General features: G+C 40.4%; 1 protein-coding gene and 1 pseudogene across 1 annotated transcript in view; one reads left to right on the top strand and one right to left on the bottom strand.

Moving 5' to 3' along the window:
* The first annotated feature begins 782 nt into the window (after positions 1-782).
* Positions 783-3405, top strand: LOC122183419 (annotated as a pseudogene).
* A 4309-nt stretch (positions 3406-7714) lies between these two features.
* Positions 7715-21638, bottom strand: part of TTC39B (tetratricopeptide repeat domain 39B) — an 81277-nt gene continuing 67353 nt past the window's right edge. The window contains exons 17-19 of the mRNA XM_042877505.1: positions 18623-18740; positions 15206-15322; positions 7715-14159 (exon numbers count right to left, since the gene is read on the bottom strand). Of these exons, the coding sequence (XP_042733439.1) occupies positions 14063-14159; positions 15206-15322; positions 18623-18740 (332 nt within the window). The 3' untranslated portion in view covers positions 7715-14062. The remainder of the gene's footprint in view (positions 14160-15205; positions 15323-18622; positions 18741-21638) is intronic.

Raw genomic sequence — 21638 nt, forward strand, 5'->3', positions numbered from 1 at the left:
TGGTGCGCACATTCTGAGCGTAGCGTGCAGTCTGTTGATCATCGTTGCTGAGAATGCACAGCTAGTGGGGGGGATTGTGTTGAAAAATAGTGTTTTGTAGCTGACAACTTGCTGTATTACCTAGTGTTATTGTCTTCTTTATACCTGTTATTGTTGCTGTGGAAATAAAGGAGAGGCGTTACTTTTGGGGCCAGGAGTAGTAAGGCCTCAAGCATGTCATGGAAAGACATAAAGATGCTGTGATTCTATGAACTGAGTCATTTATTGTAGTGAGAGGTAATCAGCAGCAAACAGCCAAAAAGTCACGGCAACACATGAACGCTAAATTGGGGTACTGATGGAGCCACAGGCCTGATAGCATTCAGTGGGGCCAGGAGGGTGGATGTGTCACCCAGTGCCTTCAGCAGCCCCAACATGCCAGGCTCCAGCGGGGCTGTGTCACTGTGCTGGCTGCAAGAGCCGCCGCCCTCTTGCCTGGGTGCCCTCAGCCCCTGTGATGCGTGATGGTTCCACAGGGGTGGCACAGAGCAATCCACTGTGACCCCCGGCTGTGCAACAGAGCTAAGGCTGCGTGGCTCAGGCCGAGCTCAGTGCGACTTGGTGAGGTGAGCAGGGAGTATGGGTCTGCCTGAGGCTGCCGAGGGAGGAGGGTTCCCCAGCGCTCAGGGGCCTTAGCTGAGAACTCAGCCTCAACCTGCTTCTCCCATAGGTTGGCACACGGAGGAGAAAGCCTGGTGTTGCTGGGACAGACACTCTGTGAGCGTTCGCTGTTGATGCACGCAATGTCCGAGGGAACGCAGGAGGCCGCTGGCTTGAGCGAGCTGGGTGAGAACAAAGTGTCCCTGCACAGCTTCCCACCATGGGGCAGAGGGGTGCTGGGCTCTGCCTGTGGTGGAGAGGGAGGTGGGGGAACACAGGGTCCCTCTGCTCCTTGGCCAGGGGGGCCATGGTTGGGCTGTGGCTGCCTGCTGGCACCACTGGGCCTGCAGCGTCCCTTCCCCTCCACAGCCTCTGGCCCTGCCCCTCAGCTGGCATTGCTGGCGCAGAGCAGCCCCTGGGACAGCCCCCGGGGGCCCCTGGCCCTGCAAGGCGTTCACAGCTGTTACTCTCTCCTTTCCAGCATGTGTGCTCTGTGGCCGAGTGGATAACAAGACACCCATCTTTGGCAAGAGATACGAGATGTATGGGATGTGTTTCCATGCGTTTTGTGTGGTGAGTTCCCTCGTAGCTCCTGCCACCTTCCTCCAACCAGTGCTTCCCTCCTTTCTGCATTAACAAGACCGCGTTCTTTCCTCATGTACAGGGATTTGCCAATGGTCTTTGTCAACATGGGATAGACAAACAAAATAAAGGCCTTTTCTATGTTGAAGACCCGATACGCACCATGAGGCAAGCAGAGCAGACGGTGAGTACCAGACCGAAACAGGGAGCTTGGTGCCAGGAGAGGCATGGCGAGCTTAGCCTGGTCCAAGGAAAGCAAACGCAGCCGTTGCAAGCAGCTCCAAGAGAAATTCCTGCTCTGTAGACGAGCCCTGTTCACCAGGCAGCTCTGCAGAGTGCCACCCAGCCCTGCCCGCACCTTGTGCGCTGCCCAGAGGTGCAGGGCCTGCTGTGTAGGCCCTGAGCCTCTGCTGATGGGGGCTGCTCTGCTCTTTTCAGCTCTGCTTTGTATGTGGCAAGAGGGGGGCCTTCGTCACCTGTGCAGAGACGGGCTGTGAGCGCAGCTTCCATTTCCCTGCGCTTCAGAGGGTCAGTGTGTCACCCAGCACTTTGATCAGCACAGGTAAGGGCTGCCGGGCGTTGCCTGTGGGCCTCCAACCCCTGCTGTCAGCACCAGCCAAAGAAACAAGGAACGCACCGTGACACCTCCATGCAGCCTGACAGAGCCAGAGCCAAGGCCTGGGGCTCCTTCTTGTTCCTCTTCCCTCCGTGCAGCACTTCTCACCTTGCCCATCCCTCCCATCTTCCCCCAGGTCCTTCTGCTGGGAGCACCTCCCACAGCAGCCAGTGGAGACAGCGCCAATGCAGGACACAACCTGCATCATTTGCATGGAGCCTGTGGGGGACAGCCGGTCATACTCCACCATGGTGTGCCCAGCTTGCCAACATGCCTGGTTCCACCGGGCCTGCATCCAAGTAGGTGCCATCCCGTTGCCCACAGGCACCACAGGTGCTCAGTAGCACCACACCCTGCTTACACTCACACTGCTTCTGTTTCTGCTGCAGGGAATGGCCAAGAGTGCTGGGCTTCGTTGTTTCCAGTGCCCTCTGTGTAGAGACAGAGACAAGTTCATCCAAGAGATGATCAACATGGGGATCCACATCCCAGTCAGGTTGGTGTCCTTCAGCCAGCTCTTGAGACACGAGGGCACAAGGGACTGCCCCAGCAGGCCTGGCCCTTCGCTGCCCATGAGCAGTGGCTTCAGCTTCACAGATAGGGTGGAACTGCGGTCAGGCTGGAAGAGCAGAGATGCATTTGGGCAGCCTTAGTCTAGGGGCACTGGGAGCTCATCACATTCCCTCCCTTCTCTGGCAGGAAACCAAAATGGGAGACCAACCACGCCTACGCCTCCCTTGGAGTTAGGCACAGCAGCTGCAATGCCAGCGACTGCCGTTACCCACACGGCAGGGAGCGAGCAGAGGGAGAGGGGTGAGTTACATCAGCAGCCCTCTGGGGCTCTGTGTAGGATTGTGGCCTCACCACGGGCCGGGGGAGCACGGACTGAGCAGTAGGGCTTTGCTGGGTGCTCCCTGGCTCTGGTCACTTTGTCCTCACGGCCACAACCCATTGGTTTCCCCAGGCCCTGGCAGCTGCTCCTCTGCAGCTCCTGCGCCGCACAAGGCACACATCAACTCTGCTCCAACTTGAGCAACCGGCTGGGAGTGCAACACCCGTGCTGGAGAGGGCATCGGTAAGAGGCAAGCAGCCACGTGCTGCTGGGCTGGGGCCAGGCGAGGCCTTGCTCAAGTCCCTTTCACCCATAAGGAATGAGACTCTGTCCCAGCCCAGGGCTGGAGATCTGTCTACTCACTTTCCTGTCTCCCCTTACAGCCTCCAGCACCCATTTGGATAGCACTGGCCCCAGCACCACCAGCCAGCAGGGACTGGGGCCATCCCTAGGCCCTGTAGGACAGGACAGCAGTGGCTTCGACACCACCAACCAGGCACCAGATCACCAATTGGGACCAGATCAAGGTTCCCAGGTGCCTGAGCTGCTCTCTGAGCTGCAGACAGGGCGGGCGCGGACTCGAAGCTGCTCGCCTCTAGATTGTCGGGCTGCACAGACCCACAGCCAGCCCCGAAGACGCCACAGAAGCCTGTCCAGGCGGCGAGGGCCAGCCCAGGGGCGAAGCCACTCCCGGTTACCATGTGGGGCTCAGAACGTCAACCGCTGGCCCCGCTGATGCAGGAGCAGCCATGTGCAAGCCTGAGTTGCTGAATAAAGTCATCAGAGTCCATCTGGCTAAAACTTACTCCTGATCTGACATTTCAGCAATGTGATTTTGCACACTTCAAATGGATCTCATATGAAACCAACTTCAGATTTCATTTGAAGGTCCTACTGTATGTCCGCAGCAGTAATCCTCCACTAATGTAAAGTCCTTGTGATGAGAAGTGGAGATCTGAGTTTAAAACCGGACACGTAATCACATAGTCCAAGGTTCGCACCTCATAGCACAGCTGTCAGATCAAGCTATAAAAGCAAGCTTGTAATTTAATTTCTGAAGAAAGCCAGACAGGTTTCACCATCTACTATTTGAAAATTGTCTAACAATTTTGCCTTTTATAACACTGTTTTAACATCAGATGTGCTTACAGAATCCATTCAAGCCTCTAATGTTTCATCGATTGTTTAAAATCAATAAACACATTTTGAAAGGCACCCGAGACGTGGTAAGCGTGGTAATGTGAGCATCTGTCATGCCAATACAATGGTAACATACAATTATCTTTATGAAAAGCGTTCAAACTCTTCCTTGGCGGAAGACATCCTGGTCTCCCAAAACAAACAAACAACCTACCCAGGTCGAGATGCAACCAGAGTCAAAACTCCTGCTTATCCAGGTAGATCTCTCTGGCTGGACTGCGTTAGTACACCACCCCTTCAAAGGACCAAACCATCACCTTTGAGTAGCACATATGTTTTTATATAAATGATTTATTACGTGATGAAATATACAGCTACTGTAGTCACGCTGGACTTTATGACAAAGAAACCAAAACTAACCAACCAAAAACCACAAGCCACAGAAGAACAGAAGCTTCAAAATTAATTGTGAAGGTCCACAAACCTTACAGACGTCACAGAGAATTCAGCAGCAAGAGCTTATAGGTCCACTGATAGAACAGTAACTAATACAGCTCTTGAAAACCTTGGAACATACTATTTCACTAGTGTTCTGGAAGAAGTTGTTGTACTCTTCTCTACTCCAATTGTATACTCTATCCTCTACTTGGATTGTTGATTGTTGCTGCTATTAATTTACTACGAGAAGTGCCTTTATATATATATAACCTGCATTTATTTTGAGAGAGTACAGTATTGCTGTAGCAGAGAGCAGAGTTACTGTAAGCCCGCATAAGCTGTTTTACAAACACTGCTCATGGGAAAGCTGCTTTTGCTGGGCAGAGAGTACAACGGCCTTGGCTACAGAAGGCATCACATACAGATGCCATAACACATCTCGAGCCAGCTGAGCCACGTTTCAGGCTACAAAGAGCACGTGGAACTGCTGTTAACTCAGTTATACTGGGATCCTTACTGCTGTTAAATGTCACTGAAGCTTGAGCACCTTACTGAGGAGATGAACAGGTGCTGCCCGCCGTAAGCTTCTCATTTGACACCGAAGGTAACACCAGTAAAAATTTAAGACCAACTGTTTTCAAAGTAATCAGTTTAATTTGATCTAATTTCGCCATCAAGTCTAACCAGTATCGATCCTTGTTCAAGACCCTAGCCCCAAACTTTTCCTTCTGAGAGCCCACTGAGGAAAACCACAATAAATGCTCAAATTTCAGATGGCTGTATGAAACACGTTTCACATCTGCATATGGATAACTGCACAGTTATCCCAGAAGGAACACAAGGAATTTCAAACAAGTTCTTCCAAAGTAAGTCAACAATTCACAAAAGTAAACTTTCTTGAGATAACTAAAAACATGAAATGCTTGAGTCCTCGCTATAAATTCCCACCTTCTCCCCTCCTCTCCTCCCCCCTATATTTAGTGTGGATTTTAATCATCTGTCACCTTAAGAAACTGCCATGAGCCGTCGTTCTGCAAGATTTTCAGACAGACACAGGCTGCACTGATGAGCGTTCATATCCCTAGAATCATAGGATTGTTTCAATTGGAAGAGACCTGAAAGGTCACCCAGTCCAACTCCCTGAAAGGAACAGGAACGCCCACAGCTAGGCCAGGTTACTCAGAGATTGGAACTCAGTAACTTTTATCCTTTAACATTCAGCAGATAACTCTCAAACTACATGAGAGATATCTGCAACAATCTAGATTTCTAACTACTTACATCAAATTTATTTCTTTGATTTTTTTTCTTTGAGTATATTCTTTGCAGGAGCAGAATTTATTCCCCTGGTCACCACAGAAGTAGAACTACTTCTGACAATCATGGTTTGGTGGGATGTCTATTCCTTACCAGCTCTTTTCTTACACAGAATAAAATGCTTTGTTCTATCAGCAATATTATTTCCTCTTACCAACTAGTGATGACTCACTTTGTAACTTCTCGTTCATGACATCTTTCTACCACAATCACATTTGCTTTATCCTCACATTACTGTTCAATTCTATAGTTTCACGTTTCTCTTTGGTATCAATAATAGGGGTGCTACTGAAACCCCCATTGAGTATATTCCTACTTCTGTCCCACTCTTATTCCCCACCTCTGAATATCTCCAGCATTTTCTCTGTTGGTCATCTCTTAATGATAACTCTCCATCCTATACAAATGGCAGCAACTTCTACTGCTAGTAACAAAATGCATTTATCTTGGCTCTGCATTACACCAGGAGAGCACAATGCACACATACTAATGATGAGCAAAGTCTTTCCTTGACAGTTTCCACTATAGGTTCCACATAAGCAGGTAAGCAAGTACAAGTTCCAACCTAGCTCTCCAAGACTAAGGGAAAAATCCAAGGATGCAAAATAAAGGCAGAGGTATAGGTCTTGTTTTTATTGTTCTTGTTGTTTTTCTTTCCCTATCTTCATATAAACCCAGAAAAACAGCTTTTGACAAACCTCTCACACATTCACACACCAGAAATACTGGTCACTGAACAACAGAAACTCTACCTGGACAGTTTCCTGAGGACACACTGGAAGGATTTCAGACTGCCACATCTGATCTCATTTGCATGCACACATAGGACTGCTGAAGTCAAGCAAAACTTGCTTCTGTATCAGAAAGCAAGACTTAAGTCTCTGTTTTTGCCCTGCCAGCATTAACCATGAGAATATAAGTTCCATTTTACAGTAGATCTGTGGATATTTGTGTTGCAACATGATACTCAAGTGGCATCTCATGTAAAAGAAGCAGACAAACAAAGAAAACCCAGCAGTTTTAAATAAGTGAAAATGACAGAAAATGAGCATTCATAGTATAAGATCCACTACGGTATGAAGTGGCATTAAAGAGCACCCACTGCTCAAAGGAGAAAAAATATGCTCTGATTTCTGTGCAGTAACATTTCATTCACCTAAACAAAACATGAAGCTGGTTTACTGACTCTTCACACAATTGAATTGTAGGGGTTGGAAGGGACCTCCAGAGATCAAGTTCAACCCGCAGACTTCTTTAGAAGCGGGACATGTTCAATAAGCAAAACTGTTACCATCCAATTAACAGCATGCAGTAGTATCTCAAGTTGCAGGTTCTGTTTTCATGACTTAAGGTTTATTTTCTGTCCTCAGTGAAAATGATTAAAAGCTTAGTTCAAAGGCTGCTGTGTATTCTATAAATTCCTTAATATTCACTAGATGATTCATACGCAAAACATGCCACTAGACTCCAGAGTATGCTACATGTTAAGCAGCATTCTGTTTGATTCTTCGTGATCTGTAGAGACTATAATCCTCCTCCAATGCATTAGGAAAAGGTTCTTTACCAGACGGTGGCCAGGCCTTGAAACAGGCTGCCCAGGGCAGTGGCCACGGCCCCAAACCTGAAAGAGTTCAAGGAGCGTTTGGACATAGGGTTTGAATTCTGGATGGTCTTTGGTGGAGCTGATGGACTTGATGATCCTTGTGGGTCTCTTCTTACTTATGGTAGTCTATAATTCTATGATTTCACTTTCATAGCATCACAGAATGGCTTGGGTTGGAAGAGACATCAAGGACCATCAAGCTTCAACCCCCCTGCTACATTTAATACTAGACCAGGCTGCCTAGATCCCCATCCAACCTGGCCTTGAACACCTCCAGGACAGGGCATCCACAACCTCTCTGGGCTGCCGGTTCCAGCACCTCACCACTCTCATAGTAAAGAACTTCCCCGATATCCAATCTAAGTCTTCCATCCTTCAACTTAAAACCATTTCCCCTTGTCCTGCTATTACCTACTCTTGTAAAGAGTTTGCTCCCCTCATGTTTATAGGCTCGCTTTAGGTACTGGAAGGCGGCAATGGTCTGCAGCCTTCTCTTCTCCAGGCTGAACAAGCCTAGCCTCTGTACTTATACTTACCATTCAAAGATTCATTACAGAATAAACACAAATGTTATCCATATTATTTGTTTGGAATAAGTGAAATAAATCATAACATAATGTTGCAAGTGAAATGCATGTGAAATACAGCAGCAATTTCCATTTGGGCTGTCAAAGTAAGTGAATCTTGAACTTTATTGGCATTATACACAAAAACAAGTGTACTTTTCTTTCCAGTATTCTTCAAGTGTGTGAAACAACAAAGAATAGGTGAAAAAACACATATTTTCTCATTGTCACCAACAACAGGATGTTTTGATTGCTGCTACGTATAAACTAACATAAATCAATTTGAAATAGCACTAATATGATTTTGGCAAGATTTAAGACAAGCATCTTGTCAAAGTAAGGTATGAACATGCACATTTTAAGTTATATACAATTTGAAACCACAGCTGGAATCCTTTGTAAAATTTGTTTAAGAAAGTTTATCAATGCATGCAGTACATAACCTCTCTTAAAAGAGACTCCAATCAGTTCAAGAGTTTTTTTTAATGAAAGTTTTCTGGCTTTATGCCTGTTGCTCAGCACAGCATTCATGGCTTGTGTTTTGCCTGGACTTCAAGCACTGCCCCCTTGAGAAGAAGTACATTAAAAAAGACCATATTTAAATTCATACTACCCTCTTTTCCACATCAAGTTTAATTCTGAAGATCTCCTAATACTCTGAAACTACTTAAGCCCCATCCACATAAGCTATAATAAGCAGCATTAACCTAATCTTACATATCCCTCCACCCTGATTTTAGATACTGAAGTAAGAGTAGGTCATTTAAGCATGTCCAAAAAAAAAAAATAATAATAATAATTAAAAAAAATAATATAACCTTATGCACACTTTCCATTATAAAAATATGCTCTGTGATCCACATTTACATACTTAAGTATACAAGGGTATGAACACCTCCAGTGGGATTCCAGAATAACCTAAACAGTTTTTCCATGCACGGCATGTCATCAACACTGAGTATTCTCCATCCTATTGCTTCAGATGAGGTAGATATCAGATCTGTCCCATTTGGCTTGAATGCTCCAATTATGATATTTATGGCACGGAATACAGACACCATCTTTTGCTAATGAATTTGAAGTTCTCCTGAAATGAGTGACAGCAACTAGAAGAGTGTTCCTATCTATGATTACTGGATGACATGTGCCTCCCTGTACATGAGTTCCCTCCAGAACTACCTGCTTACATTTCTAAAGGACAGCATTTAATTTTGCATTCCTCGAACACAGAACGCGCTATGCTAACCACAGGATTCCATTTCTTCCACAGGCTACTCTTTTACAAAGTGCAAAACTCTGAGCTGCAATGATTAAATTTCTTTATGAAGCTGTCCTACATTCTTTTGCTTTTACTTAAAAGCAAATGACAAGACCAGAGGTAAACAAACAAAAGCAGTACATAAGCAGCCAAATGGAGCTAAGGTGCCAGCAACACAGATATTCTTCCTCTCGTTGGAACAAAGGAAGTCCAAATAGTGAGTTCATAAGGTAACTACAGTGTAGATTTTCACATGTAAAATAGCTTCTGCAAAATGTATGAATGGAGCTACAGTTCCTTCTTTAGTACTCATGTTCTTCTTCAGCACGTGTTCTATCCTTCTATTCAGTATACTATCTTTATTCAACACACTGCAAGCAATCTAATCTATCCATTAAGGCTTTGTTTTGTTCTGTGTTATGGTATGTCTACAACTGAGAGTAAATTAGTGCCTTATAGATAACAACGCATGCAGGAGCATATCCATTCTTTTGCCTTTCTCTGAGTTAAGTCATCCATTGTGTCTCATCTTATGAGAACTATGATCACCACTCTTGACAAAAAGTTGGCCTAACTGGTTAGAAGTAACACATGACTATGACAATGTTTAATCGTACCACACAAGAAAAATATTCCACACATGCAGAATTCTGAATGTTAAATGCTATTAAAATCAAATCCTGCACATATATAAAATTAATTTTCTCCCTGTTTTTTTTCTGCTAGAATTGTAATAGAATACTATGACTACATCATTTCTACATCTCACTAGTTTTAATGTCATAAATTGTAACAGAATGAGTTAATTATTAACCATTGCAGCATTTTAAAGGGTTATATGGCTTGTGGGGACTAGTTAAAGTAGCTTTTAATTTTACACTTGCTAATCACAATTCAAAAGACTTTGTATTCTCTACTAGACTTTGATAAATTGGAAGATAGGTAACAGAGAAATATGCCTGTGACAGCATATTGAAACTTGTGTACATCCTTCTTGTTGATCTTGTTGATAAATCCCAGCAGAAGGTTCTTTATATACAATGAGACGACAGTGACAGATTTTGCACTCAGCAGCATCTGCATGAAATCATGTCATTATTCCCCTGAAGAGAGAATCTGAACAACTGCATCAAAATGAACACTTCTACATGCTCTTAATACAAAAAAAAACTTAATCAACACTCATCGTCTGTTATTCTAACCTTGTCTCTACTAAAGCAACAAACGTGAACACATGTAAACCTCAACAGTTCAGAAGCAAATAAACTGAATCACCAGTTCACCAGCAAATACAAACATTCTTTGTTGAACTATGCAATGTAAGAACATACAGAAACAAAATGACATTAAACATGAAGATTAATAACGAAATAATTGCAAAGTTAAGCAGGATTTGTCACAGTAAATGGCTTCTTTTATACTTCAGCTAGCAGCAAAGTATTTTAGAAACATGACAGGATCCAATCATTATACATTATTGTTGCTGTAAGTTCCTCAGCACAGCTGCTACCCACGTGTATTAGAGCAGACATGAAACACAATCTTTAATCAGCTTTCATTTAATATGTTCAAATGGTGAACTAGTTCATAAAAATCAAAATATAATCATCTCTCTCCAAGAGCCCGAAAAATACTGACATACACAGACAAGGCGGTTTTTTGGTTTTCCAAGAAGACAAATCTCAAGTGAACAAACCTTTGTTTTGTAATCAAGCTGCTTTATTAATCCTCACCTCAAAAAACATCCACCTACGATCAGTATGACTTCAGTCATAACATTACAAGTTCAGCCTTGCTTGCTTAAACAAAGGGCTCAGCCTAGTTCCTGGATACACTGTCATCCCCTACTATCATCAACAGATGTTGCAGCATTCTAAGAAAATGCTCCACCTTGCTCAGTTTCAAAGTTTCAGCACATAATGCAGAATTGCCCCATGACATAAGCAAATGAGGTGAAGATTCTAAAGAGCATTAAAAAATTAAAACTAAGTCGGAGTTGTAATTAAGGCCAAGTACAGTACACAGCAAGTATAAAAGAACACATGACTTTTCATTCAAACTCTTATCCACAGATCACTTATCCTAACTTACACACAATGTACCGAATATTATTGCATCAATGATGCATTGTGTAAGAGCAGACCATAGCCATGCGCTTCCTCTGCAGTGTTCAGAAAAGCATCTCTAGAGATCTATTAAGACCTATCTTATATGAAGGGCTACACGTTATTCTTACACAGCTGCATTTCTACTGCTATTAAGTTTTGTGGTTTTTTTTTTTAATTTCCAGGATAAAGCTAAGAAAACCTGATTGCTCAAGATTCTATCAAATAATTTTGGAATAGCAGCAAAGAAAGGGACACGAACTGTAAAGGGTAATTAGGTTGGGGACCTCAAGAGCATCAAAACACTAGACTACAATGCAAATTTGTGTTGATATGCCTGTTCTCTGCAGGTGTGCAAAAAGGTGATCCCAAAAGAGAAAAAGAAGACTGGCATGTTCTGAGTGTAATAACGACTTTGGAAGGTTGAAATGAAGAAAATGAAGATCTTCTTTACCTCTGCAGTCTGTATTATCAATAAGGTACAGTGCTACATAACATTTGCAACTAAACTACCAAAAAAATCAGTTTCTAAGGAAGGTCATTTTTTATATATTGTCAATTTCAATTTCTATTCCAAATCTCCAATAAAATACTAAATGTAAGACACTCTGAGCAAAAACAAGAGAGCAGAGACTACTTCATGCTCCATCCTGAGTCTGTAGTCTCAGTTCTTACTCTTCAGTGGAGTGAATCATTATCTGAAACAGAAACTACAGAAGTTCCACCAGCTTCTGCTTTCATCACCTTTCACAAGAAAATGAAGCGGTCCCATTTGACTGCTATAATTTAATAACCAGACTGAACACAGTTAATCATAATATTAAAATGAAAATATCCAGACAGTCCAATAAAAATGCTGTCTCAAAACAGAGAGAAATTCAATTTTGCTGCCTAATCATTTATAATCAGATGTGTACAGAAGGACAATAAGTCTAAGAAGTGGTGGCATATGCTACTCTTGGTTGACAAAGAACCAAACTTAAGAGAGCACATTCCGATATAAGTGTTGATGAATCAGTGTCTTTGGTATCTAACCTTCAAACGTGTAATTCAGCCCAATAGTTTAATTGCACATTTGTAACAGGCGGACAAAAATCCAAATCAGCAAAGAGAATAGACTTTGGAATAGCTTTCCACTTTGAAAGACCTGTTGTATTTACTTAGCTACTATTTATAAACTCTTATTTCACTTGTATTATGGATTTTTATGCAACATAATTTTTCATTTACAGTGACGGAAGAAAGCCGTGTTCTTAATTAGAGTGTTTACAGTAGATTTACTAATTAGTTAGAATTTTATTGTTCATCTACTCTCGTTTGCTGAGGAGAGTTTCTTTCACCTACTTTGTTTCTTTTCTCTTGGGTGGGAGCTGAAGGCAGAGAATCACATACTTAGTTGCTATCAATTATTTATCACAGGAAAACAAACATACTAGAATTACTGAAATATGGATATTGGCAGGTTTTGCAATAATTTCTGACAGGATAGTTTCTGGGAATCAACAGAAGAAAATAAAATAGAGCACAACAGAACAGTTGGAAGCAGCCTTCAATGATCATCTTGTCCAACTGCCTGAATTCATCAGTGCCAACCAAAAGTTAAAACATATTATTGGGGGCAGTGTCCAAATGCCTCTTAAACACCGACAGTCATAGTGCATCAAGCAGCTCTCTACAAAGCTTGATCCAGTGTTCAGTATGTCAGGTATATTCTTAATTAAGAATACAGTGCTAGTAAAACTTGCAGAAGTACTAGAAATGAATTGGGATATTAAATTTGATTATGTTCTCCCCATACTAATGAGAAAACAAAACTTACAACCATATCTCAATACCCACTTTTTGGTAGAAAGTAATGGTTAGAATATGCACTTTTTAAATCCAAGTTTAAAACTGGATTCTCTTTTTGATGCAAAAGCAACTCAGATTTCCAAAGATCAGGGAAACAATTATGTTCTGCAAGATTTTGTTTGTTCTAGCTGGAACTAAAAAAAAGCAACAAAAGAGCCAGTCTTTAAATATTGCAAGACTGCTTCAGAAAAGGAAGAGAACAATCCATTCTCCAGATCCATGACATGGAGGATGGAAAGTAATCAGTTTTAGTCAAGGAATTATTTAGGGGTAGACATCAGGAAAAAAATTATCCATAGAAATAATAAAGCACTGGAAAACACTGCTTGTGCAAGTTACAATTTTTTGTAGTTAAAAATAGTTTAAACAAGTACCTGCAAAGAATAACATAAGACCTTGATTCTGCTTTAAGGGTGGAAATACATAACAGATGGTTTTTTATTGTCCCTAGTAGTCCTGCTTTTCTATGACTGATAAATGTCCCCTGTGACCACTTATTTCGAGTGAACTGGAGCTGCAGAGACTTTTTACCTGCAGCTCTGCTTAATTTTACCTTAAAAGATATAAAAATATTGCACTTTGGACAAATTCATTTTGTTCTCAAAATGAAATAAAGTTAAAAATGAAGATTTTTTTTCCTCTGGAATGCAAATTTCAGAATACAGTATGCTAAATATGGGTACAAGTTACTGCAGCCATTGCAGTATTGTTCCAAAGGCGAAAAGATATCAAGTGTACTGCAGAAAATCAAACCTCCTCAAAAGGCTGAAATTATCACCAGTTCCACTGCATAGCCAGCATCTGTTTTCATATAAAAAAATAAAGTGTTTGAATTAAATGTTATTGCACCATCAACTGTTTTTTAAATATCCCCCACTAAGTCAAATATTAAATTATTTTTATCAAATAAAATATAAGGTCTTTTTTAAAGTATCAAGTAGATACAGTATATGAGCCATAAAGAAAAAGAACAGTCTAAGGAAATAACATACATCAAATCAGAGATGTCAGAAAACAATCACTAGGTTGTTTCTTTCTGAAGATTTGAAAAACATTGCAAAAAGATTGTGCAGACTACTGCATGCATTATATGCATGAAATGCATCCCTCCTCATTCAAGGTGTTGAAGCAGGTGACACTTTCAAGCTGTCGAGTGCTGCATGAATCCTGAAGTGCAATCTGGACTCCATAGAGTATTCTTTGTAGTTGTTTCTGCAAATAATAAAGTTCTTTTATTAGTTGAATTATTTTTACCTCACATATCAACTGAAATAACAAAGTTAAAAGCCTTCACTCATGCCACAGGAGACAGAGGTTGATAAGCAGATGAATTACAGTCTTCTGATGACATTTAAGGCTATCTCTACAGAGCAGAGACTTTTACCAGCACTAACAATTACATTTCCTGCTAAACTGCATCCATGTCTTAACATGTCTCCCTCACTTAGTTTCATCATTCAGCAGTCCTTCTGACTACATGTTTACTGTGAAAACACAAACTAGAAAAATACAGAAAAGAAAGACTGTAAGCTGCAAATACATTCTCAACTTCAGAACAGAACTCAGCCAGTGCAATAAAACAACAAAGAAATCAAATTGTGTAAGCAAAACCAAATCAAAACGAAAACAAAAACTATTATGCTTCTAAAAGGCATTTTGTAAGACTGTTCTTTCTAATTCACAACACTGCTGCACAATTGGTACACTTTCCTACCCACATTAGGGGCAAATTACATTCCTTCCTGTGCTCAATATTTGAAATGAACATGCTGCACTCTAGTAAATTCTGTTATCTATGCTCTTCTGCAACCAAATTTGAAAAGAAAAAAGTAGGTCAGATAGCATTTAACCTATTCTCAATGACATTTTTACTGCAGCAGATACAAGGCCCACAGCTGCTCTCCATGTCACAGCTTTCTATGGACTCACCAGCTCTAAACCACACATACAGCAGATGCAGCCCTTTCCTACATACAGCATCAGAATCTCTAAAAACTAAATTAAAAGGACATACTTTCTCTGAATACTCCGTGTGTGCAGCATACTCTAGTCCACTGTGCCTGAAGCAGTACAACAGCAAAACTATCAAATTCAACCATATTGGACAAATTCTGTAGTCAAAAACAAAGATCTACCTGCATACTACTTCTACTTCTGGCAGGAGACTGTCAGAAAAAAAAAATTCTTGTTGGTAAATTTACTCAGATATTCTTAATCTCCAGGTTAAAACAAACAAACAAACAGACAAATTGACTTACTTTGCAGTTTCTATGTATCTGATAGCTTTTTCTCTCTCACCCTGTTGTTTGTATAGAAGTCCCAGCTCATACATGGTGAATGGCACCAAATAGCTATCATATTTTATTTGCTTCTCACTAGGAAATCAGAAAAATACAGAATGGCTAAATACAACATTGTCTTATGTGATCAATTAACTTTCAAACGCGAACACCATATCTAGAAGTCCACGGCCACAGAAAACTCTGGAAATTTTTACCAGTTGACACTGTGCATATCAGTAACACTTGCAAGCCATGGGTATAAAATACTATCACGATCTTCAGCAAGCAAAGATTTATTCATTCCTAATTATTATCCAAGCTACATACACCCAGGACTAGAACTCGATGGTGTGACTTACAGTTGAAAAAAAAAAAGGAACAAAAAGATGACACAAGATTAAAAGCAATGTAAATACTTCTTATACACAGAACCTTATTACGTCAGTTTGCCTGAACAAAGCTTCAAAGAACTAAGAAAATTCAGCTTTTCTTCAGCATACAAAACCTATAGAATCGTAACAGCCAGAAGGCACCTCTGGAGATTATCTAATCCAACACTCTGCTCAGAGCAGAGTCAACAACAGCAACCAGCTCAGGACTGTGTCCAGTTAGATTTTAAGTATTTCCAAGGATGGAGACTCTACAGACTCTCTGACCCTTCTGACAATGCTTTCACCAATGTAATCAGTTTGATTATTGAGTGGTCCTGTGTGAAGTCAGAAGTTGGACTTGATGATACCTGTGGGTCCCTTCCAATACAAGTTGTTCTGTGATTCTGTGACTTGTAAGACTCTTCCAATCCAACCCAAGACTTTCCTTCTTCAGGCTGAGCAGCCCCAGCTATCTCAGTTTCTCTTGATATGATAGAAGTTCAATCTCTTAATCATCTTTGCGGCCTTTTGCAGGGCTTCATACAGTACATTCATGCCTCTCTTGTACTCTAAAGACCAGAACTGGATACAGTAATCTAGATGTGGCCTCATCAGAACTGAGTAGTGACAAAAGATCACCTCCCTTGACCCAGTGAGGACACTGTTCCTAATACAACCCATTGCTAAGGCTTCCTGGAGTTGACTGTGATGTTTAGGATATCCCCAAGGCTTCTTCCGACAATCTGCTTTCCTATCATGCTGCCAGAAGCAGCTGTGCAGGGGGCTTTATTCTTCACCAAAGCTTGCCATTTCCTTTTGCTGAACTTCATGAGGCTGCTATCAGATAATCTGTCTAGCTTAGGATGGTGCTTGCACACTGATAGACAGCTAAATTCAATCACATCATTTTCTTAATCCCCCTCCAAAAAAAAAGTTTAATGCAGGAGAAAAAAAAACTGCTAAAACAATGCAGAAGCAATTCTCTAATTCTCATCACCGAATGATGATCAGTCACATCTTGGGAAGAATGACTTCAGTACATGTAGCAATTATTGAGGAACACAAATATAATCATGATAGCCCTCTGTTCTCATTCTCCTTCTCCAGCTTTTGTTACTGAGCATGATGTCATACAGTATGGAGCATTTCTTTGATGTCAGCTTTGAGGTTAGCTGTCCTGGTGATGTCCCGTCCCCACCTCTAGCCTAATCCCAGCCTACTGGCATTTCACTGACGGGTTCATTAAAGAGACAAACTCGCTGAGCATCCCTCAGTAACAGCCAGAACACTGGTGTGGTATCAACTGCATTATAGCTACAAGCATTCCAGTGTCAAACCCTGTAGTATTCTGCTGCTGACTGGCAGGCTGACTTTGTGCTTCCCTTCACAGGCCTCCTGAATGCAACAGTTCAGCCAGTTTTCAATTCACACCACTGCCTCCTTAATTAGTCTAGACTTCATCAGTTTCTCTATGATGCTATTTTGCCATGTCAAAAGCTCCTTTAAACTGGAGACGAACATCCACTGTTCTTCCCACAGAGTGAAGCTGAGTGGTCTGTAGTTGCCCTAAGTATCCTCCTTCCTCTTCTTGAAGACTAGAGGGAAATTTGCTTTCTTCCACTCCTCAGGACCTCCTTCAATTGTCATGACTTTTCAAAGAAAAAAAAACATTGGCCAGTTCCCTAAGTACTCATGGATGTACACCAATAGGTCCCGTTAGGTATATTCAATTGCCATGGACATACGTACACCCAGTTTGTTTAAATGTTTCCTAACCTAACCCTCTTCCACAATGTTTTTCTTGTTCCAGACTTTTCCACAACTCTCAGGGATCTGGAAAATTCCTGAAGAGTGATCTTGGCAGTACAGAATGAGGTTAAGAAGGCACCAAGCACCTCGGCCTTTCCAATATCCTCTACAATCAATTCTTTGATTCTTTTCTAGATAAAACATCAAACAATTTTGCAGAACATAACGTTTGCAACAAACACCAACATTTTGAGAGTCATATTTCTAGAGTTACCTCATCCACCAAGGCAAGCTGTGATGCACAGAAATATGTCTTTAAAACAGTCTTTATGTTCTATAGCTGCTCAAGAAAGTAGAGAGGAAAGCTAACCAAATATTTAGTTTACCAGAAAATCCCTCCTTCCCCCCCCCATTCAAAACATCTTTTTAAAGAAGTTTTGTCTGATTAGTTTTTGAGATGCATCAAGCCTTCACTGGATCAAATATCTTTGGAGAAGGACTTTCAGGAAGTTTATAGAGTCAGGTAACTTGCTAAGTGTTTCACTGAATCCATTAGGGATCCTACAAATGGTAAGACAAGCCTGATGGCAAGAAAGCTGCAAAAGACACCAGAATTATAGAAAATATTCTCATTTTAACAAAAAGTAATTCTTCTAGACTATTATTTATTAGGAGAATTGCACAAACATTGTAACTTCTTTTCCAACCGAATTACTTCATTAAATAAAAAAAGAAGAAATTAACGATAAATGCATGACTCAATGTAACAGTAGATAATAGTAGATATGGATCTAAAATGTTGAATAAATTCCTAACACTGGAAATCCAATTTGTCAATTGAAACTAGTAAGTTCTACAATTTCTCATTATTTAATGAAGTATTAGCTCCAGAAGCACTAAATACTGGGGGAAAAAGGAGAGAGAGAAACCATAAATTTACACAAATTACCTTTACTTACATTGATAGTTCTGCAAACACAAAAATATTAATTACAAATGTATCCAGAGAAATGCATTACTTGTCAGTGTGATTTACTTGGCCTAAAGCATCACATTTTTATAAAAATAATTCCATGTTAAATTGCTGTAGAAAAATATAACCAAAATTTTGTGATCCTCCAGCTACTTTCAGAGATATTTTAACTCCAGTTCCTTAGCAGTATAATGAAGTTTAATTATACAAAATTTTAATGTGAAGGTTTCTGCAGAAACATCATAAATCTCAATGACAGGTACAAAATAAAAGTAGAATGTCTATTTCTATTATATTTACCTTTGAATTACTTGATTGAAACACAGTTCAGCTTGCATGAGTCTTCCCAAGTGTTTAAGACAAAGGCCTTTTAGTAACTGCAACATGCACACATCATCCATATAGTACTCTGTGTGGCCTGAAAGTAAAAGCAAAATACACCAAACAATTTGAAAACATGATTGTGAAAAGGCAAACAAGATTTTCAGTAGGAGATATGTAATCAGAGTCAGGAGCTTGCTTCTCAGAATTTTACAACTCAACACACATACAATCCATAGGCACAATTTAAATACTGTAAGACACTTAAATGTCTACTAGAGAGCATTCACATATAGCTATTATATATATATCTAAGAATAGAAGCTAGGAACAAGAAGAAACCTAAATATCCACGTGTTGCCCAGTCTTCTGTATTAGGAAGTCACTACAAAGAGGACATGAATTGGCATCAGCTAAAGACTTCTAACACATGTAACACCTACAGCAGAAAGGAAAGTACTGGCAGAACCCCCACAGCACCAGCCAGAAATGTGAAAAGCACAAGATTTATTTCTGCATAATTATTAGGATGCGTTATGCGGCAATAGAAATTCAATAAATCATCTTTATTAGCATTAACTCTAACAATTAAAAAGGTTCACTATTAGAGTTTTGGAAAACTCAAGAAAGCTTTATGCTGAATAGGACTAAAAATACCAGACAAAATGAGTTGTGGCAAAGTGGTATGGAAATATAAATGTGTATTGTTCTTCTTTTTTTTTTCATTTTCTTTTTTGCCTTGGTTTATAGCATTTGCTAGGTGTAGGGAAGGAAAAGAAAGAAAACACATATGGATAGACAGATGGCTGCACATACATTAACAATTCAAGAAGCAAAACATCCTCCCTCCACATCATGTTGTTTACAACTAATTACCAGCTCTCTGAGGTCACGTTAATTTTTTTTTTTTTAATAGTCTGCCAAAACATCCTACATAAGTAGTTCTGAAATATGTGAGACAAGAGTATGTTAGGATTTGGGGGAGTGCTTTTGCACTGTACTCCAGCTTACTTCTGTCTGTGTTTAAACTCAGAAAGTCTTGATAGATAACAATCAACAGACTGTTCTTTTAGTGACAGGTAGAAAAAGATGGTTGCATTCCTCTAGCCTGTTTTACTAGTGTTAGATTCGTGTGGTTATCTCCCAAAGAGCTAATTCCTCAAAACTACTAGGACTAAGATTGATATCAGTAAAATCCAGCCACTCTTTATTTATTTTTTTTCCAACTAACATCTCCCTGGTATGTCCCACAGGAAGAAAAGACAGTAAGCCAAAACACTGCAACAGGAACAGTAAGTGCAGAGTCCAATTAAACATGGATAACCTTGGCAATATATTTGGAAGACCATCTTCCTGCAGTTCTCTGTACTAGAGGAAATACTGCCATTATTTTATGGCAATATAACTACAAAATGATTTTTTCTTAATGTTAACAATTCTTTTTTTTATATACATATTCAGAAATGACAAAAATGCTGAAAAATCCTGAGAAAAAATGTAATTTCTGAAGCGTTCCATCCCATTCCATCTGTCATCTCTATTTTGAGCTCTATACAACCATTTTTCAGTCACTGACAGATTCCTTGCTGTGCCCACTCACATGAAGCAAATGCAGTAACAGCTCTCCCTGAGAAGCGTCAATCCCTAAATGACCTCTGTGTATAATTAACCTACTTTTTTTTTTTTTTTTTAACAGCACCTTAGCAGTCCTTTTAAGCTATCTACTACTGACAGCTGTCTCTTAAAATAATGCTGTATCCACGCCTCACTCTGCTAATAGCCTTACACACTTTCTTTGGATCTCAACTCAGTGGCAGCAATTCTGGTAATCAGTGTCTTTATTTTGTCTGACTCTTTATCATTAAAAGTTCATCAGGCTCAAAGACAGAAATTCCAGAAGAAAATCGTACTTCACTGCAGTTATTACTACAAAAGACAAATAAAATGTAAAAATAAATATGCTTCAGAATTACATCTTACTTGTAAACTGCTTGTTTCTATTAGAAGAACATACTGTTTTTACAGAAAAATACTATTTGAAAGCACCAGTAATTTATTTATTTTAGCTGCTGTTAACAACAGATTCCAAGTGATGAATAAACATTTTATGCCACAGTCTAAAACCACAGCACTACTATTTAGTCTAAGCAAGATGTAATTCAGATTTTTATAATATTCATTGCACACATACTCTATTACTTTTTGGACTTTTTGGACACTCATTTTTACAAGAATTAATCTCCATCTGAACGCTATAGATAAATAGTTCAGCTTATTTTTTATGTGACAGCAACTCAGAAAAGAACCTCTAGATACACAGTCTGATTTCTTTGGACTTCTTGGTTTATTTGCTTGGACAGGGTAACTAAGTTCATTTTCCTATGCAGGAAGTTCTCACACAGAGAGAAAGCAGCCTTATGACTTACTCACTTAAGGCATATCCATTTATCCTCACCCATGTTTTACCCTACTATTTGGTTGTTAAAAAGGAAGTCACACCAGTGTTTCGAAGAAAATTAAAACAACAAACAAGACCATTCTGTTTCTCCTCCAGCCTCTGCTTTTATGGATACGTAGATCCTAAAACACCAATCAGCTGCTTTCTGCTTCAACAAGACCTCACCTGTTTCTTTAGACATAAGTATCTTCTATACCCCTAATCATCTAATTCATTTCTATTTCAGTGCTACTGCAACTGTTTTACTGTTTCTTTAATGGTGGCATCTTGCACATATCTGCCAACGAATGTGACAGGAAATTGACTTCACTGCTCTAAATTGACTAGATACTTACAGTATAGATCTCTGCATGAAACACCTCTGGATTCTCAACAGCTTCTGCCAGAACTCTTTCCGCAAAATTCAGAGCAGCATAACTTTATCTGCAGATGTCTTGCTTTTTGAATCATCGAATCACAAGGTTGGAATGGACCCACAAGATCATCATCAGCTTCACCAGTGCTGAGTACAGGCTGATGATTACCTCCCTACTCCTG

The sequence above is a fragment of the Lagopus leucura genome, unplaced genomic scaffold, assembly GCF_019238085.1.
Source record: "Lagopus leucura isolate 7727_CA_CO unplaced genomic scaffold, USGS_WTPT01 Super-Scaffold_100018, whole genome shotgun sequence".
NCBI classification, from domain to species: domain Eukaryota; kingdom Metazoa; phylum Chordata; class Aves; order Galliformes; family Phasianidae; genus Lagopus; species Lagopus leucura.